The sequence below is a fragment of the Camellia sinensis genome, chromosome 5 (assembly GCF_055761805.1).
Source record: "Camellia sinensis isolate YWXY chromosome 5, ASM5576180v1, whole genome shotgun sequence".
NCBI classification, from domain to species: Eukaryota; Viridiplantae; Streptophyta; class Magnoliopsida; order Ericales; family Theaceae; genus Camellia; species Camellia sinensis.
This window is the reverse complement of record NC_138965.1, coordinates 190,115,496-190,135,920: the sequence shown is the minus strand read 5'-3', so window position 1 is coordinate 190,135,920 and position 20,425 is coordinate 190,115,496. Positions and strand designations below refer to the sequence as shown.

At 37.8% G+C, this 20,425-nt stretch overlaps 1 protein-coding gene and 1 long non-coding RNA gene across 2 annotated transcripts; both read right to left on the bottom strand.

Annotated features, from left to right (window-relative positions):
- Nucleotides 1-1,410: 1,410 nt before the first annotated feature.
- On the bottom strand, nucleotides 1,411-12,925 carry LOC145791966 (chaperone protein dnaJ 15-like). Its single transcript, XM_082872429.1, has 14 exons — nucleotides 12,899-12,925; nucleotides 11,579-11,777; nucleotides 9,813-9,934; nucleotides 9,678-9,730; nucleotides 9,504-9,570; nucleotides 8,537-8,619; nucleotides 8,342-8,453; nucleotides 8,157-8,261; nucleotides 7,990-8,040; nucleotides 5,542-5,631; nucleotides 5,348-5,456; nucleotides 2,622-2,770; nucleotides 2,478-2,531; nucleotides 1,411-1,927 (listed from the first exon to the last, which is right to left on the bottom strand). The coding sequence occupies exons 1-14, from the start codon at nucleotides 12,923-12,925 to the stop codon at nucleotides 1,685-1,687; spliced, it is 1,464 nt and encodes a 487-aa protein (XP_082728555.1). The 3' UTR covers nucleotides 1,411-1,684.
- Nucleotides 12,926-13,720: 795 nt separating this feature from the next.
- LOC145791081 (uncharacterized) lies at nucleotides 13,721-15,054 on the bottom strand. The gene is made up of 2 exons (XR_014330733.1): nucleotides 14,836-15,054; nucleotides 13,721-14,014 (listed from the first exon to the last, which is right to left on the bottom strand). It is a non-coding gene; the product is annotated as an uncharacterized LOC145791081 (long non-coding RNA).
- Between the last annotated feature and the right edge of the window lie 5,371 nt (nucleotides 15,055-20,425).

The following is a 20,425-nucleotide window of genomic DNA, read 5'->3' as shown; positions in this document are numbered from 1 at the left end:
TTTTCAAACAAAAAGGTTTAATTATTCAAAAAAGGGCAATTTGCATTTAGTATTTGCAATGACTTGGCACAAAAATGTGTAATTAAATGTTCATTTTCAAACAAAAAGGTTTAATCATTTAAAAAAGGGCAATTTGCATTTATGGTGTGTTTGGTTGGGGGATTTGGAGCGGGATTTGGAAAGGGAAAGGGAAAAAGTGTGTGAAACTATGTGAAATATATACATATTTTATTCACATTTCACCTACCTTTTCCATTTCCCTTTCCAAATCCCTCTCCAAATCTCCCAACCAAATACAACATTAGTATTTGCATTGAGTAAGCACAAAAATGTGCTCCACTAGCTTTTCAGTCAAAGCTTTCCCTTTCTTTTTCTTGATAGTTTGATATGATTTTTAGATTAAAAAAAATTATTTTTTTATTCTACCGTGAATTTCTATATTTTTTAAAACAAATCTCAAAATATATTTTGTTTTATGTTGAGAGTTGAAATATTAGAGATGGCTTTGATGATTATAACTTAGTCTTTAAACTTCACTATTATCTCAACATTTTTTTTTTTTTTGTGGCACTTTTTAAAAACTTCATTAATATAAAGGAAAGGAAATACATAGAATTCAGCATAAAGAACTCAAGTAAAAAAAAAAAATAGAAAGGCATAGCTTGTACAAATAATAATAAATAAAATTACAAGGGTCTAGGAGTCATTCAAGGAGATATTTTACGCCTGGAAAAATTATTAAAAAGTTGTCTCAGCCCCTCAAAGAAAGCCAAAACAGTACAAGGACCATAAAACTCCAACGCACCAACCATCAAACCAAGCCTGAGAGAAGCAAAAACAACCTCACTTGCAAACACAAAGATAAGAAATGCGATAAACAAGACAATTTTAGAATTCAAAATCCAACGTTGAGGAGCTCTAACGAGATGAGATTCACTGGAGCTATATCCTAACATTGAGACACAAGAAAATAGGATCTTAGTCACAGAGCAACAATCATGTTGACATGATGCTCAAAGCTTGATAAAAGCAATTCACTTCGGTTAGTTGAGTGAGAGATAAAATCAATCTCCTTCGTCCTCTTTTTGTGACATCTTCAATTAAGAACATCACATGCACATGTCACAATAACAAACCCGTAAAAGAGAATTTGGAATTGGCATGGCTATTCAGCAGCCCAACCACTAAACAGGCCTCTAAGGCTAACGTCAAATACAGTTATCTATACTACATGAGATTCATGACCTGACAGCTTATAGATTTAACTTGATGAAATTCAATACAACATTTGCAATCTTCTTTGCGTTTGAATTAATTGACACCATTCAACTCTCTGCTCAAATGAAATTCAGGACATGCAAATCAGACAAATAGAGAGCAATGGAAAATGAATTCACAATTACAACAAACTTCAAGGAATAAAATCTATTATTACATAATCAAAACTATGTTCTGGCTTCTACTTCAACTAGGAGGCTAACAGGCAATTCATTTCAATTGATAAAAAAAAAAATCAAAAAACAAAGATATATGCACACACAAATCATTCGCTATGTTTGTCGAAATGGACTATAATAAACTGTAAAGAACAACCTTTGGGGGATCCACAAGGAAGAAATGAATTGAACAAATAAAAGGCAAGTCAAACCTTGCAAACAATGCAGGACTATATAAGCACACCCTTTTAACCCAACTTCTTATCAGACCCTTTTAGGTTAAGATTGAACCATTTCTTTTTGGATGATTTATCCTTTCCGTCCGAGCTTCCGTCTTCTCCGGGGCTCTCAGCCTTGAAATCTTCACCGGGAACTTTACTACTACTACTTCCATTACTAACATGAGTGCCACCCCCACTAAAGTTGATGACCGACCTGGTTACGGTGAACGAAGACTGGATAGTGTCTCGCTGTTTCAGCAACTCATCAACCTGTTTCCAGAATCACAAAAAAAATATTGTTCCAGAAACAAGATCATGGCTACGATAAGATGAAAACAAAGTAACTAGAGTTCTATATAATTATGAGAGGGTAAAAACACTCAAATTCAATGTTTACAAAACAAAACATATCACAGAATTTTCTACATCATTTATGATTATAGGAAGGGACATAACTTTTTGGCTAAAAAAGTAACTTACTAGCTTTTTTGGCTAACACAAGCCTGTTTGTCATCAACTAAAAAGGGTAAGGACCCGCTCCACTTTCCCACTAAAAAAAAATCAACTTTTTTAACAACCTCCCAAATGCATCAGGTTTTTTAGATTACCAAAGAGCCACCAAAAAAGTGAATGAACAACATTAAACAACGGATTAAAAATGAAATACGTAGAAATCCAATATCTTTCAGGTGCACACAAAGGTGGTCATGGGGAATGTTCGTTCACAGAAGGACTGAGACAATAGGGAAGAAATCAGTGCTAAGTTGTTAAGGCAACAAATTCTATAAGAATGATGAGGGTAAGAGAGAACAAAACTTACAGACAGCCTTTCCTGGGTGTATCTATTGGTCACTTCTTGAAAGCGTGCCAATGCCTACAAGACATCACACGTGAAAGATAAAACCATGCACGTATTGCCAAAAACCAATAAAAAAACCATCGCTAGATAATCAGGTGCCATTACCTTTCTGTATTCTGTCTCAAATTGCCGTAGCTCAATTCTCTTCCTCAAAATCTGAGCCTCAATATCCTTAAGCTTATGTGTTGTATCCTCATATGACTTTGCACAAAGAGCCTCAATCGTATAAGAAGCAGTTTTGAAGAAGTTATCGCCTGTGCAAATCATGGTAGAAGTATAAAGACTATTCCTCTTATGCACAAGCAATTTATATTATACTAGTGGCACCAGAAAAAGAAAGGGACAAATAAGCAGCTTTAAAGCTGTTCAGACCATAGACGGCGAATATGTGAGTGCCAGCTTTTAATTGTGAAACTTCACATGGTTGAAGGCCTTCCAACCTTTTGAAGAAAGCAGCTTCTGGGTCCTTTGCCATTGCCAACTAAACCACCACAATGACATAATAAGCCATGATAGTGTGAAACCTTTTCAGAGAAAAATGGAAAGTGATGACTGAACACACATACTGCATTCACAGTTGAATCCATTCTGTACACTTGAAAATGTAAGAAATACATCCCTGCAGATGTCACTTTGCCAGTCTTCTCACTATCCTCCTGTATGAAAACGTGAGATCTAATGTCTTAACAAATTAAGCCACAAGAGGTCGATTGAAAGATTATTAAATGCTGAAGGAAAATATAGTTAAAAACCAACAACAAAATACTTTTGATGAAACAAGTTGGGTCACCATTAGCTCATGGATGTAAAGATTTTCAAAATAGTTCCCCAATACAACAAGAAGCAGAACTGTTCAAAACAAAAATCCAGAACATGAACACCACCATTTGTATCTCTCACAACTTATGCCTCATATATCTTAGTCACACAGAAACAATCATATTGACATGATGCTCAAAGCTTGATAAAAGCAATTCACTTTGGTCAGTTGAGTGAGAGATAAAATCAATCTCATTTGTCCTCTTTCTGAGACATCTTCGATTAAGAACATCACATGCACATGTCACAATAACAAACCCGTAAAAGAGAATTTGGAATTGGCATGGCTATTCAGCAGCCCAACCACTAAACAGACCTCTAGGGCTAATGTCGAATACAGTTATCTATACTACACTTCATGAGATTCATGACCTGACAACTTATAGATTTAACTTGATGAAAATTCAATACAACATTTGCAATCTTCTTTGTGTTTGAATTAATTGACACCCTTCAACTCTCTGCTCAAATGAGATTCAAGACATGCTAATCAGACAAATATAGAGCAATGAATTCACAATTACAACGAACTTCAAGGAATAAAATCTATTATTACATAATCAAAACTATGTTCTAGCTTCTACATCAACTAGGAGGCTAACAGGCAATTCATTTCAATTGAAAAAAAAAAAAATCAAAAAACAAAGATATATGCACACACAAATCATTCGCTATGTTTGTCGAAATGGACTATAATAAACTGTAAAGAACAACCTTTGGGGGATCCACAAGGAAGAAATGAATTGAACAAATAAAAGGCAAGTCAAACCTTGCAAACAATGCAGGACTATATAAGCACACCCTTTTAACCCAACTTCTTATCAGACCCTTTTAGGTTAAGATTGAACCATATCTTTTTGGATGATTTATCCTTTCCGTCCGAGCTTCCGTCTTCTCCGGGGCTCTCAGCCTTGAAATCTTCACCGGGAACTTTACTACTACTACTTCCATTACTAACATGAGTGCCACCCCCACTAAAGTTGATGACCGACCTGGTTACGGTGAACGAAGACTGGATAGGTGTCTTGCTGTTTCAGCAACTCATCAACCTGTTTCCAGAATCACAAAAAAAATATTGTTCCAGAAACAAGATCATGGCTACGATAAGATGAAAACAAAGTAACTAGAGTTCTATATAATTATGAGAGGGTAAAAACACTCAAATTCAATGTTTACAAAACAAAACATATCACAGAATTTTCTACATCATTTACGATTATAGGAAGGGACATAACTTTTTGGCTAAAAAAGTAACTTACTAGCTTTTTTGGCTAACACAAGCCTGTTTGTCATCAACTAAAAAGGGTAAGGACCCACTCAACTTTCCCACTAAAAAAAAAAATCAACTTTTTTAACAACCTCCCAAATGCATCAGGTTTTTTAGATTACCAAAGAGCCACCAAAAAAGTGAATGAACAACATTAAACAACGGATTAAAAATGAAATACGTAGAAATCCAATATCTTTCAGGTGCACACAAAGGTGGTCATGGGGAATGTTCGTTCACAGAAGGACTGAGACAATAGGGAAGAAATCAGTGCTAAGTTGTTAAGGCAACAAATTCTATAAGAATGATGAGGTTAAGAGAGAACAAAACTTACAGACAGCCTTTCCTGGGTGTATCTATTGGTCACTTCTTGAAAGCGTGCCAATGCCTACAAGACATCACACGTGAAAGATAAAACCATGCACGTGTTGCCAAAAACCAATAAAAAAACCATCGCTAGATAGTCAGGTGCCATTACCTTTCTGTATTCTGTCTCAAATTGCCGTAGCTCAATTCTCTTCCTCAAAATCTGAGCCTCAACATCCTTAAGCTTATTTGTTGTATCCTCATATGACTTTGCACAAAGAGCCTCAATCGTATAAGAAGCAGTTTTGAAGAAGTTATCGCCTGTGCAAATCATGGTAGAAGTATAAAGACTATTCCTCTTATGCACAAGCAATTTATATTATACTAGTGGCACCAGAAAAAGAAAGGGACAAATAAGCAGCTTTAAAGCTGTTCAGACCATAGACGGCGAATATGTGAGTGCCAGCTTTTAATTGTGAAACTTCACATGGTTGAAGGCCTTCCAACCTTTTGAAGAAAGCAGCTTCTGGGTCCTTTGCCATTGCCAACTAAACCACCACAATGACATAATAAGCCATGATAGTGTGAAACCTTTTCAGAGAAAAATGGAAAGTGATGATTGAACACACATACTGCATTCACAGTTGAATCCATTCTGTACACTTGAAAATGTAGGAAATACATCCCTGCGGATGTCACTTTGCCAGTCTTCTCACTATCCTCCTGTATGAAAACGTGAGATCTAATGTCTTAACAAATTAAGCCACAAGAGGTTGATTGAAAGATTATTAAATGCTGAAGGAAAATATAGTTAAAAACCAACAACAAAATACTTATGATGAAACAAGTTGGGTCACCATTAGCTCATGGATGTAAAGATTTTCAAAATAGTTCCCCAATACAACAACAAGCAGAACTGTTAAAAACAAAAATCCAGAACATGAACACCACCATCTGTATCGCTCACAACTTATGCCTCATATATCGATACTATTTTCCAGAAAAAGAAAGAAGTTATATCCTATTTAATAAATGTAACTCGGCCTGCTGGCATATGTAAGAAATCAGCAAAGGTTCTTAATTTCAATACAAATAGATAGAATGTTGGATGCATATTGGAGATTTAAATTGAGCGAAGCAGAGGGAATAGATCATAAAATTGGGTCTCAGCATCCAAGAATTCTCATTTTAGAGAAATCAAACGTTGAGGGGAGTTAGAGTCAAGTTTAAGTGGGAAGGGCTAGACTACAAAGCACGAACACTTCTAAGAAGGTGGTGTGTCTGGATTGCGTCCATGTCAGACACTTCCTAACATGCTTGTCTTATTAGAGTTTTTTTTTTTTTTCCCTTTCTTTTTTTTAAAGATCTATACATACTTCAAACACTTGGGGAACACACGTGTCCATCGAAAATGTGTGAAACTAATTATAAGTTTCAACAAAATAATTAGGATACCACGATAAAAGACAAACAACAAGATTTATAAGAATGATTGTTATGTAGCATTTTTTTATATTATCTTTGAATGATATATTCATATATATGACATAATATTTATATAAAATTACATATTTTATTTGTCTACCCCACATGTTGTGTCCTACATTTTTTTTAAATTGTCGTTTGAGGGTATTCATGTCATGTCCGTGCTTCTTAGGGGCTAGATGTAGGCGAGAAAATTGTTTCTACTGCCCATCTAGTTCAAACTATCCAAATACATCCATTACAATGGGTAACTGTGGACAAATCATCCAATAAATAGAAGCATGAAGCAGGAGCAAGTGGATGGGAGTGTGGGAAGTGGGATCAAGCTAGAGCTATCCATTCGAAGGCTCAAAGGTTTTAAGCATGTTCATCACAACCATAGTGCGCACACAAAGGCATGGGCATGGGCATAAGCACATGCACACATTATAGGCTGTGTTAAATGGACTTAGGTATGAGCATTGGGTGCAGGTACATGTCTACATTTCGGATTCATCTAATTCTTATGTCAAGGACTCCAGGACATGGCTCCAACTCATGACTTGTGTCATGTACTGTGCATTCAGCATTCAATGTAAAAGCTAAATCCATAAAATTTTCATGTCAAGGATTCCAGGACAAGACTATTTTACTCTTAAATAATAGAATAAACATTTTCCCCCTAGTTTCATAAGGGAATTATTACATAAGAATACAATAAATACTTACAAATTATGAAAAGATTTAACATTTTTTCTGTATTATTAGTATTGACATCAAAAGTTCAAAGGAAAAGCATTGCAAAAGACGTCTCTGCACATATATATATATATATATATATATACGTACTAATATATCATCTAGAGTAAGTAAACATTCTTACCAATACCTTATTTTTATTGTGTAAATGACACATAGGCATGTACACCAGCACATGCACACACCAAAAAAGTGAAGCACACTATCTGAAACCTGGCCTACGCACCAATCTGGCTCTAACATTATCTATCATCTTAACCAAGGATATGACATCTAATCAAGCCAACTGGAGGAAATGGATCTATGTACCAACCTCAACTAATTGGGCCAAAGGCTTACTGAGTTTGGGACATAAATATGAGAACTTAAGATACAGATCCATAGAGTTAGGATTAGGATCGTGTTTCCAGTCTGATATGATTTACATTCTAGCATAAAGCTACTACAGCTGTGTAATTATTTGTGCAATTTGGATTGACTTGGGTCATCTGGCTTTTATGGATCGTAAAATCTTACTTTTCATCATATATCCGGATAGCATTTCTAACAACCGTAAAAGCAAATGAACTTCTTACATCAAGTCAGACTCAAAAACAGTTAACAACCACCACCAGCTTTTAGCTTTAAGTGGTATCTCCTTCCCTCCCTTCCATGTTGCGAGGAACATATACTTCAAATATATACTAGTAAAGCCAAAATATCACATTAAAAAAATATTATATTTTTCTTCAATTTCTTTTTTCAATATATAACATGAATATTGAGTAAAAAATACAGCAAATGGAACTAGTTGCAACTTATAATGGAGAATTGCTACATAATGAAAGAAAAAAATTGAAAGATAGACATGCACAATACCTGTAAAGCCAAACCATATCCACCATTAACATCTTGTTCGAAATAAAGAAGCTGTAAATACCATAAAGGCAATTATGATTTTTGCATAATGCAGGTAACACTCTGGGAGAGATTACCATAACATAAAATGCACACAAGTTAGTCAGTGCAAATGGTACTATATATACCTTAAATTTGCTTTGTGCAGCGGAAGTAACTCTAACTACAATTCCTGACTCAGCTTGCTCGTCACTGATAGTTACACCAAAGAAGTGGGCACATTGCTTTTCTACCTGCAGAAAAACTTAACAGTAGTGACAGAGAGTATAACTTACCAACTATGGATTATCCCACACACAAACCGAGTACGCACCTTTCCACTAACTGATGTCCCAATTGGAAGAGGTCTGACCGTGACAGTCCCGCTTAAAGCTTCTTCAAGAACATTAGCAGAAATAGTAGTCTTGATAGGGACACCTAGCTTGCTATAAACAAATGAAAGAGTAACTAAGTAACTAATACAAGCGACAGTAATAACACATTGCGGAATTTCAGGAAAAAGAAAAACCCGAATAATGCTGCAAACATTGTATTAACCGTTCCAAGGTTAGAGAGGTCAATTTCCATATCCATGCCATCAGTATCAAGAGCCTGTTCATTTAATTTTTCAATTAAATGTCAAAAAAAAGCATTGGAAGGATTACAACTTCAAACTAATTAGTGCAAAAACTTGAAAGATATGAAACTGGGAAAAACTAAACATTCTATGAAACAAACAATGCTAAACATGAGTGACAGATTAATGAAAGGTATAAAAGAAATGTGAACATAAAATCAATGGACTCTGGCAAAGCTATAGAAGATTTATAACCCATGTACACACAACAAAAGTTGCTAATGCCTGAAAATCATCATGCATTTTCTTAACAAATAGAAAATCAACCCAAAAAATGCATGCAAAGACAGATCATTCCCCAACATCTGACAGAACATTAACGCAGGAGCATTTCAATGTTTTCCCCAAGGAAGATCTAATTACTTGGGTGTAAGAATAACAAACAGGAGGGAGAAACAGAACAACACACCCAGGCACACAAAAAATACTTTCACAACGTTGAAAGATAATAATAATGATAATAAAAAAATAAAAAAGTTAAATAACAAGTGAACTAATGAAAATTTGCCGATCTAAAGACAATTATAGTACTTCAATTTTAAAAGAAGGGGGGGGGGGGGGGGGTGTTCAATCCTTGTAGAATTTTAAGATTAGACACTCAACGCATATAGATCTAAGATTTTCGTATAAGAATTATGTCATTTTCTATAATTTTAATAGCCGGAAAAAAGAATGAGACAAAAATGGTTTTATGATCAAAATCTGGTGAAATCAGAGAAGTAAACAAATATAATATATATGAAAATATCATTCCAAGAAAAACCCAAAAAAATATTTTCTTGTGTTTCTTGTCTTACTCTGTTCAATAATATTTCTCCATAGCATATCCAAAAAAAAAAACTGCACTCTGACTGCTCACCGTGTCATAGAATGAGGTACCATCGTGAATGCCACCTTGAACTAACTTGATTTGAGTTGCAGGATATCATCTGTCGGTTCACAAGACAAACCTAGCATGCTATCAAGCGAAAGTTAAGCGTCGTGTGCTTCTTAATTCTTAATCTTCAGGAAAAACAACTTATTTTATTCTTACCTCCCAAAGTCTGCATATTTTCCTGACTGAGCAATCCTACCATCTTTCATTACCTATCAGCAAAGAAAAGAGATTAGAAAAAGAAAAAACAAAAGAGAAGCAGGCCACAATTGTTGCGACAACTTAGTAACTTACCAGGACAAGATCTGCAGCGTCTAAGAATTCCAACTGATGTGTTATAAAAAGAACTGTCTTCTCAGACAAGAGATGCAGTAGACAAGTCTGCAAATTAAGTTTCAAGTTCTTAATAAATTGATCTAAATGTATAAGCAAAAAATATAAAATCACACATAATTTAAAAACAATTATTATGAAGAGGTGTTGCTTGCCTTTGAATAAGTGTGCCGCGGTATGTGCATCAACAGCACTGAAAGGATCATCAAGGAAATAAACATCTGAATCACCCTAGATTGCCCTTGCTAATTGTATCTTCCCAAACCCCCCAGCCCCCCCCCCCCAACCCAAACCCCCCCACCCCCCGCCCCGCCCCCCCAACCCCCCCCCGCCCCGCCCCCCCCAACCCAACCCCCCAACCCCCCCCGCCCCACCCCCCTCCCCTCCCCTCCCCTCCCGTCACTCACGTCACTCCCGTCACACCCGTCACTCCCGTCACACACGTCACACCCGTCACACCCGTCACACACGTCACACCCGTCACACCCGTCACACACGTCACACCCGTCACACCCGTCACACACGTCACACCCGTCACACACGTCACACACGTCACACCCGTCACACCCGTCACTCCCGTCACACCCGTCACTCACGTCACACCCGTCACTCCCCTCACGTCACACCCGTCACTCCCCTCCCCTCCCCTCACTCCCCTCACGTCACTCACGTCACTCCCCTCACGTCACTCCACTCACGTCACTCTCGTCACTCACGTCACTCCCCTCACGTCACTCACGTCACTCCACTCACGTCACTCCCGTCACTCCCCTCACGTCACACCCGTCACTCCCCTCCCCTCCCCTCACGTCACTCACGTCACTCCCCTCACGTCACTCCACTCACGTCACTCCCCTCACGTCACTCACGTCACTCCCCTCACGTCACTCACGTCACTCCACTCACGTCACTCCCGTCACTCCCCTCACGTCACTCCCGTCACTCCACTCTCCTCCCGCCACTCCCCTCCCCTCACGTCACTCCCCTTACTCCCCTCACGTCACTCGCGTCACGTCCCTCACGTCACTCCCCTCACTCCACTCTCCTCCCGTCACTCCCCTCACGTCACACCCGTCACTCCCCTCCCCTCCCCTCACTCTCCTCACGTCACTCACGTCACTCCCGTCACTCCACTCTCCTCCCGTCACTCCCCTCCCCTCACGTCACTCTCCTCACGTCACACCCGTCACTCTCCTCCCCTCCCCTCCCCACACGTCACACCCGTCACTCCCCTCACGTCACTCCCTCACACCCGTCACTCCCCTCACGTCACTCCCGTCACTCTCCTCCCCTCCCCTCCCCTCACGTCACACCCGTCACTCCCCTCACGTCACTCCCGTCACTCTCCTCCCCTCCCCTCCCCTCACGTCACTCCCGTCACTCCCCTCCCCTCCCGTCACTCCCCTCACTCACGTCACTCCCCTCCCCTCACTCCACTCCCCTCGCTGAGTGGTGGTGGTGGTGGTGGTGGTGGAATAGGGGGAGGTGTTGGTGGTGGTATAGGTGGTGGCAGGGGTATTGGTGGTGGAATAGGGGGAGCTGTTGGTGGTGTTGGAAGAGGTGTTGGTGCTGCTGGTGGTGGTGGTGGTGGTGGTGGAGGAGGCGTTGGTGGTGGTATAGGTGCTGGTGGTGTTGGAGGAGGTATTGGTGGTGGCGGTGGTGGTATTGGTGGGGGCATAGGTGGTAGTGGTGGTGTTGGAGGAGGCCGTTGGTGGTGGTATAGGTACTGGCGGGGGTATCGGTGGTGGTGTAGGTAGTGGTGGTGCTATTGGAGGAGGTGGTGGTGGTGGTGGTGGTGGTGGTGGTGGTGTTGGAGGAGGTATTGGCGGTGGCGTTATGAAAGCTCCCTCCCCCTCCCTCTGTTATCAAACCTCCCTCCCCCTCCCCTCTGTTATTCAATTGCTGCCTCCCCTCCCCTCCCCTCCCCTATATATGCGGCAAGCAGAGATGGAAATGATACTCAGAAAATAAAAAAATAAATAAAAATAAAATTCAAAACTCCCTCCATATGCTCAACTATACCAGACGGCGGGAAGCCTCGATGGAAGGAAGCCTCAAACGCCGCGGACTTCACCGTGATTGGCGGCAGCAACGTCGCGATTTGATTCTTTTCCTTAGTCAGTTCAGTTCACCCCCTTCCAGCTGCTCCTGCTGTGCCGTAAAACGGCACAGTTTCACCATTTATTTTTTTTTCCTCTTATGTTGTGACTATGTTTTTTTAAACTCTAAAAAAAAATATATATATATATATATATAAAAATTAAGAATTAAACCTAAACTCTAAATCCTAAACCCTAAAATAAAAAAAATTAATTTTAAAAATTAAACCCTAAATCCTAAACCCTAAAATAAAAAGATAAAAAAATAAAAAAATTTATATCAAACCATATATATATTCATATACTTTATATTTTTAAACCATATATATATTTTTGACATGTCATATATCAAACATGAGCTCAAAATGAAACAACACGAATTTGTTCAGTGCAACTTATTATAAATTAAAAATTGATAATCAAAAATAAAAATTAAAGTATTCATTTCTTAGTTTAAATTATTTTTACATAATAAATTATAAGCAAAAGTTTAATCAAATAATTTGTCAAAAAATTTTAGAATAAAAAAAAGTATAATCAATTAAGATAAACCGCATTAAACCGTCCCGATTACATGTAATAATAAACAAATGGAGTTCTAAAACCGATCATTGAATGAGAAGTTTATAAATACATTTTTTCACAAAATCACATGGAAGGAGATTGGGCTAAAAATATGGCCCAATTATAGATCAGCCTTTTGAACCTGAGCTTCCGGCCCATACTATAAGCTTGTTTTGGTAGCAAAAATATCAATAATCACCAGCAAATCATTCTATGCATGTAGGAGTTAAATCTAGGCAGATCTAACCCGAGCAACTCAAACACAAATGGAATGTTTTTAAAATTTAAATAACATATTTTCAAATTTTGTTTATAATTGGAGAAAAATTTAAAAGTCCGTATTAAATTTGAGATGAACTTTGGCAAATGCACACAATTTCATACAATTTGAAGCTCAAAATAATTGGCCATCCTAAGTCTGAGTACAATAAATAAATAAATAAAAAGAAAAAAAAAAGGTGCAAAAATTTGTATTTTTCACAATTTTACATAAATACTAAATCTAAGAGCATCTCTAATCGTAAATGTTATTATAGCATCTCCAAAGACATACTATAATAGCAAATTGTCAAATTATAGCAATAGTGCTGCAATGATACAAAGCCATTTTGACAAATCCCAACTGAAGCCGAGGTTGGACAACTGTCTTGGCTGGTCAATCAATCGAAAGACCGGGTGGTCGACCGGTCGATGAAATTTTGCTGAGTTATGCAGAAACAGAGAGCTTGTCAACCGCGGTTGGTTTGCTGGGAATGATGAAAAAGGAAGGGAAGAAAGAAAAAAAAAAAAGGAAGGAAACAGTTGGTTTTGGATGAATTGACACATTTGGCATTTGCCAAATTTAACAGCTCCAACGGCAAATTATTGAAGAATCACTTTTGCACCAAAATTGTTATATTAAGCAGCTCTAATAACAAACTATTGAAGGCTCTATTTAAAGCAATAAAATATAGGAACATTAATTTGGCTTTAAAAAATGACTTTTTCCAAATCAATTGTATTACAAAATCAACGAGATTAGCATATTGATCCAAAGTAAAAATAACAAAAGAATAAAAAAATGTTTTTGATCCATTGATTTTTTTTACATGAAATTTGAAATTAGCCTTACAATTTCGGTTTTATTAATAATTTTGGGTTGTCAATTTTTACTGTCTCATTTTTGATATATTAAGTGAATGCAGAATTTTAAAAGTGAAAAAATTGTTATAGAAAATTCATAGAGAATCTTTCACTAAAATAATATAGGGTAATATTTTTACAATTAACAATCATCTTGGTATATTATTTACTTTGAACTGGTTGGAACCCCTTTTTTTGTGTCTGACTTTTACATAGTGAAACTTGATTGAGCTTCATGGGTAGTCTCTGCCACGGTTCTCAAGGCAGACCCCAATGGTTGTTACCGCTAGAAGACCTCCTCTTGAATTCCATTACTAGCGTTGAGAAAGCAGAAGAATTGTTTTTGAGCAACTCAGTTGGCGAATCATACTCAACAACCTTGCGTACATTAATCAAGATCCTAATGTAAGCAATTTGATATTTTCCGTGTTAGTACTACCAAGTTTAAAGCCTGTTTGGGAAGAACTTAAATAAGTAGCTTTTTTTTGCTAAGAAAGCCAAAAGCAAATAAGCTTGTTTGGGATGACTTCTCCATTAATAATAACAATAAAAACTATTTTTTAAATGCATAGTTGTAAAAAGACAACTTTTACCCTCAATACTTTTAGAAATTTCACCATGTCCCTACAAGGACTCCACAATATTGTAAGGGTAATATAATAATTTCTCACTAAAAAACAAGTTTGAAAAGATTTTAAAAAGTAACTTTTAAGCAAACACAACAACTTTTTTTAGGCTTTGCTTTGGAAGAACTAAATAAGTAGGTTTTTCTGTTACCAAAAAAAAAAAAAAAAAAAAAGATGCTTGGGATGGGTTTTCATAAAAAAGCAATTTGTTTTTAGCAATTTTGTGAAAAGATGATTTTACCTTCAATACTTTCAGAAATTCCACCGTGTCTCTAAAAAGGGCTCCACAACACAATAGGGAAAAGTATTCAAAAGCCCAAAAAAAGAAAAAAATGAAAAAAAATAATTGAAAAGTAATTGCCAAACCCCATCTAAGTATTTAATAGAGTATATAACCTTGGCAAAGCATGATAGTGAAAATGATTCCAGTAGCCGATCTTACCTGATTATGATACAAGTCTTAGTTTGGCTTTAGTATTACCAAATTTGTCTTGAAATGTCAATCATGTTTCATTATAGTTGGTTTTTCTTTGCACAGTTGAAAATATGTTTTCATAAATTTGTAAGTCTTACCCTCATCGAGAACCAGAACAAGGTCATTGTCGATGATGGTGGGTATCCGATGGGCCACTGTTATGACCGTGCACCAGCTTGTTTCTTCTCTGATTCTCCATTGAATCACATTGTCTGTTGCTGTGTCTACTAATGCCGTGGCCTCATCCAAGACCAATATTTTCCGCCTCTGTAGTAGCACCCGAGCAAAACACACAAGCTGCCTTTGTCCCATGCTCCAATTTTCTCCATCTTCTGCAACTGCACCACCAATTCAAAGATGATGAAAAATATGTAATATAATACAAATTACATTGAAAGGCTCAATATTTCTTAAATTAAACATTAAAATGTCAATCACGTGACAATTACTCTCTGAAGAATACAAAACTACAATAGAAAATGGTAGTATATATGATATATTTATCTTATAAATATTTCAAAACATATTTAGAGTACACAAATTGTGGTGTAAAGAATGCAAAAACTTTGTTATTATAAAGGGATTCATCACATAGGACGTGTTCAGAAAAGGTTCAAGAAGTGTTGCTATAGTGTTCGATATTATGAATTTAATTTTTTAATTAAGACACATTTTAGGAGTGTCCAAAAAGTGTTGGTGCCGAACACGAGTGTCAAATCCTCTGCTAAAGTGTTCGTGCTTCTTAATGGACAACTTAGTAGCCGGAAAAGAATGTGTGCTCGCACGCGTTTAGAGGGGTGAATTTTCGCACTTTCCATACCTGGCATATCAAGAAGCCTTTGATCGTGTTTTACAATATAAATAAATTTTAAAAATTAAACCCTAAACCTTAAATTTTAAAATAAAAATAATAAATTTTAAGAATTAAACCTAAACCCTAAAATAAAAAATAAATAGATTTTAAGACTTAAACCCTAAACCTTAAAATAAAAAAAAAAATAAATTTTAAGAATTAAATCTTGAGCCCCAAAATAAAATTAAAAAAATAAATTTTATCCCTAAATCCTAAAATTAAAAAAAAAAGGAGTAAATTTTAAGAATTAAACCCTAAACCTTAAACTCTAAACCCTAAAATAAAAATAAAAAAATAATAAAAAAAAAAAGATAAAATTGTGCCATTTTAGGCACAGCAGTGACCCCGCTTCCACTCTAATAACACATACAAGCATTCGCCACCTGTGATCTACCCATTTTCACACAAATTTCTCACACTTGCAATGCAACCTCTTATCTTCGTACAATTTTCAACTTTTCTTCACATCCAATATTATTTCATAAAATAACAAAAACACCAAAACACAAAATGAGTGACGAAGTTTCAGGCATCTCCATGCATCTTCATAAAAAGTTCTCCTAAATATCCAATTTTACACTGTAAAAAATGCAATGTATAAAAAGAAATAGAGAAATGTATTATTGATTTATGTATTGATCTAAATGTAGTTCTTTGTCTATTACAAATGGTTCCTTATATAGATGTAGGTGTAGTGGATGGTGTGTAGTGGATGGTGATAGTGGTGTAGTGGGTTAGGTTTAGTGGAGTAGGTGAGGTGGTAGTGGTGTAGTGGGTAGATGTAGGTGTAGTGGATGGTGTGTAGTGGATGGTGATAGTGGTGTAGTGGGTTAGGTTTAGTGGAGTAGGTGAGGTGGTAGTGGTGTAGTGGGTTAGGTTTAGTGGAGTAGGTGAAGTGGTAGTGGTGGTAGGTGATGGTAAATTCTAACAGCCCCCCGCAAACTCAAGGAGGATAGAAACTAACCAACTTGAGTTTGAAGAGAGGGACAAAACAAGAAAATACATAAAAAAAAAAAATGATAGGAGACACTGTATGGTCGTGTCAGACCGTTGGTGAAGACACTGTATGGTGGTGTCATAACGTTGTAGAGGACACTGTATGGTGGTGTCATAACGTTGTAGATGACACTGTATGGGGGTGTCATAACGTGGTAGAGGACACTGTATGGTGGTGTCAGACCGATGTAGAAGACAGTTTATGGGGTCATGTCGGACCGTTGTAGAAGACAGTTTATGGGGTCATGTCGGACCGTCGTAGCAGGCAATGTTGTGACAGTTGTTGTGACAGTTTACGGAGTCTTGCTGGACCCTTGTAGAAACTAACCGGAATCAATGTCGGGACAGTTTACAAAGTCTTGTCGGACCCATGAAGGAGCTAACCGGAATCAATGTCGGGACAGTTTACAGAGTCTTGTCGGACCCTTGTAGAAACTAACCGGAATCTATGTCGGGACAGTTTACAGAGTCTTGTCGGACCCTTGTAGAAACTAACCGGAATCTATGTCGGGACAGTTTACAGAGTCTTGTCGGACCCATAAAGGAGCTAACCGGAATCAATGTCGGGACAGTTTATGGGGTCGTGTCGGACCGTTGAAAAAGTTGCACCCTCAAAAGGTGTGCCCAATTTTGTCAAAAGGCGTGCCATCAAAAGGCGTGCCCAATTCATCAAAAGACGAGCCATCAAAAGGCGCGCCAGACACGCGGCGATGCACGTGATCGACAGTGCACGTGTCGGCCTCTTCGTCATGTTCTATATAAAGCAATGCGGAGGCTGAGAGAACATGTGGAAATCAAACCAGTCTGAAACCTCTGAAAAACTCTTCGTGGGCTGAGAGAGATACACTGGTAACACTCTGTAAACACTCTGTAACCAACCCATCTCTGAAACACTCAGCAACCATAACATGGCCTCTTCTTCCCGTCCAGCTACCCAGAACATGGCCTCCTCTTCCCGTGGTCTACTCACGCTCTTCCCAGAACTGAACGAGTCCACAAGAGAAATAACTGGTGCGGTGGCCAGTGAACCCCAACCAAACACCTCTGTTTTTGCTCCGTTGAACTTTCCGATGCGGTCGGTGGAGCAAAAAATGGCGGTGCAAACTGATATTGAGGCCAATCAGTATACTCTGAAGTCATGTGTGGAAACCATGACTGCGGTCACAAACTTGTCGCACCGGCTGCAGAGCAGGACAAATGAGGTGCAACAGTTAAACTCCCAGCTGGCTCTGCTCCAACGCATGTATAAGGATGCGCGAGCAGAGATAAGTGTGCTAAAAGCAGAAAACAAGGAGCTGAAGCGGAAGGCCACCGTGATGTTTCGATTTGGAGGTCCGCCATATGCGGCAGTGGAGGAGCAGGGAGTAGTGATCATGCCTAGTGGAGGGGGAAACACGGAGGCAACACCGGCAAGGGCCGCCCAGGACGGAGGCAAGAAGAAAAGACCGGCGGAATAGGCGAAGAAGTGAGGGCGATTGGTAGCCGGCTGCAGAAAAGAAAACAAAGCTGTTTTTTTTTTTTTTTTTTTTTTTTTGTTTTTGTAAACTTGTGATCGGGGTGGATCCCTGAGATGAATAAAATATGGTTTGGTGTGCAAAGCTAGATGGTATGAATGGAATTGGAAAAAGATTAAAAATAGTGTGAAAGAAAAATAAAGAAAAAATAATAAAAATATATTGGAAATCAAAAATGAAAGATGGGGGAAATAAGCAAAGTAGATGGAGAAAATAAATACAAATAATGGAGGTGGAAATCAAACGGAGGAGAGATGTTTTTTTTTTTTTTTTTTTTTTTGTTTTTTTTGTTTTTTGTGTATAATATAATAAAAAAAAAAAAGTGGGGAACAACATGATGAGCATCAATGAAGGTGTAGAATAAAAAAAAAATAATAATAATAAATAAAGTTGGATTAAAAAAATAAAGTGGGCGGTGGCAAAGTCCTGTACTTGCTTTTACTTTAATTTATTTATTTATTTTTTTATATAATTAAGCAAAGGACTTGTTGAAATAAAAATAAAAAAAAATAAAGTTTGATTAAAAAATTAAGTGGGCGGTCACAAACCTGTGGGTGGAGGTGGTGTGTAAAACACTTAATTAAAAGGAAGAGAGACATTTGTCAGGGCTAGCTCTTTGTTCTGAGAAAAATGCTTTTTCATTAGGTTTACACAAGAACTTCGGTTGATACTCATTTTCCTCCTTGACAAAAGAAAGTTGGCGACTTTGGGTCTCAACCTCCCAATTTCTATCACCATCTCCCCCAGCATTTACTGATCCGGTGTTTGAACCAGTCCAAGATCCTTCCTTTTGAACTTCTCTCTCTTGGGTTTGCCCACTAAAGGATGATGGATTTGCCTTTGTTGGAACTAGGTTATGCAATGGAAAGCAAGGAAATTGTATGCCTGCATAGAAAGCCCACAATGGCAGAGAATGACCAGAACCAAATTCTGCTGGATTTGGGTGAGGGATATGAGGCAACTTCACAGAACCACTGAAACGCTTGTCCTTCTGAGAGGCGGAGATTGTGAACCGGAAGACTGACACCGTCAGAGGCGACGGCAACCGGAGTCGCAAGTTGATTGGTCGGTGCTTGTGGGAATCGCGGTTCACGGACCGAAGGAGAGAGAGGAACAGATTCGATCTTTTGTCTGAGTACCAGCAGTACCAGGATGCTACCAGCAGTACCAGTTCCATTCTTTTTCTCAGATAGAGAAACAGATAAATTGAAGAGGTATGATTTGGAAGATTTGAGAAAGACCCCAAATCAATTTTATGCGCTGGAGAGGAGTGAGACTGAAACCAGCAGAGCGGACACCACAGGAGGAGAAGATGGTGGCTCGATGTCGCCATTGATGAACAAATATGTGTGAGGCAGAGAAGAGTTCAGCTATGACTTTCTGGCAGCGGAGTGAAGGTACGTGTAGAGGTCCGGCGGGCGGTCAAGACGAGGTTACCGCCCGCCGGTGAAGCAAATTATTAGATTCTAAACCTGCTCTGATACCATGTAAAAAATGCAATGTATAAAAAGAAATAGAGAAATGTATTATTGATTTATGTATTGATCTAAATGTAGTTCTTTGTCTATTACAAATGGTTCCTTATATAGATGTAGGTGTAGTGGATGGTGTGTAGTGGATGGTGATAGTGGTGTAGTGGGTTAGGTTTAGTGGAGTAGGTGAAGTGGTAGTGGTGGTAGGTGATGGTAAATTCTAACATACACCCATCAATTTGTGTCAAAAAGAGTCCAGAGGACAACCCAGTGTATAAGGCTCTCATAATAACTACAAAATTTGAAAAAAGTATAAACAACCTTGCAAAAACACACATAAAGCTGGCATACACCCGACACTTACAAAACCCCATTTTAACAGAATCATCATGCATTGAGTCTTTTTTTAACAGTTATAAACTCCAATTTGGCATCCATTAATTTGTGGAAAAACAGAAAAGAAAAAAAGAAAGAAAAAAAAAGTCCCACAATTACTTTAAACTGCTTATTTTTGTAAGGAAAAAAAAAAAAAAAAAACCCACTCCACAATGCACTAGTGCACTGTATTATTAAGAAAACATTATATAGCCTCTTGCAAAAGCTGGCCAGAGACCAATCATTCCAGTGCCAAGTAGGCCAATGCCCACACCAAAACTCGCAACCTTCAATCACAAACCATGCAGTAATCGTGAAACAAGCATTAAGAAATTTTTTCACGAATAAAAATAAAGTCTATTTTGTCCCCCAAAAATGCTTGTATAGAAAAAAAAAAAAAAATGATCAAAGATAGGGTAATTAAATGTTCATTTTGAAACAAAAAGGTTTAATTATTCAAAAAAGGGCAATTTGCATT

Excerpts from the sequence above, each read along its gene's own strand:
- LOC145791966 (XM_082872429.1), bottom strand. The coding sequence starts at position 12,925 with ATGGCCAATTATTTTGAGCTTCAAATT. Across the intron at positions 9,571-9,677 it reads AAATATGCAGACTTTGGGAG|ATATCCTGCAACTCAAATCA; the intron begins GTAAGAATAAAA and ends AACCGACAGATG. Across the intron at positions 2,532-2,621 it reads TTGAGACAGAATACAGAAAG|GCATTGGCACGCTTTCAAGA; the intron begins GTAATGGCACCT and ends GATGTCTTGTAG.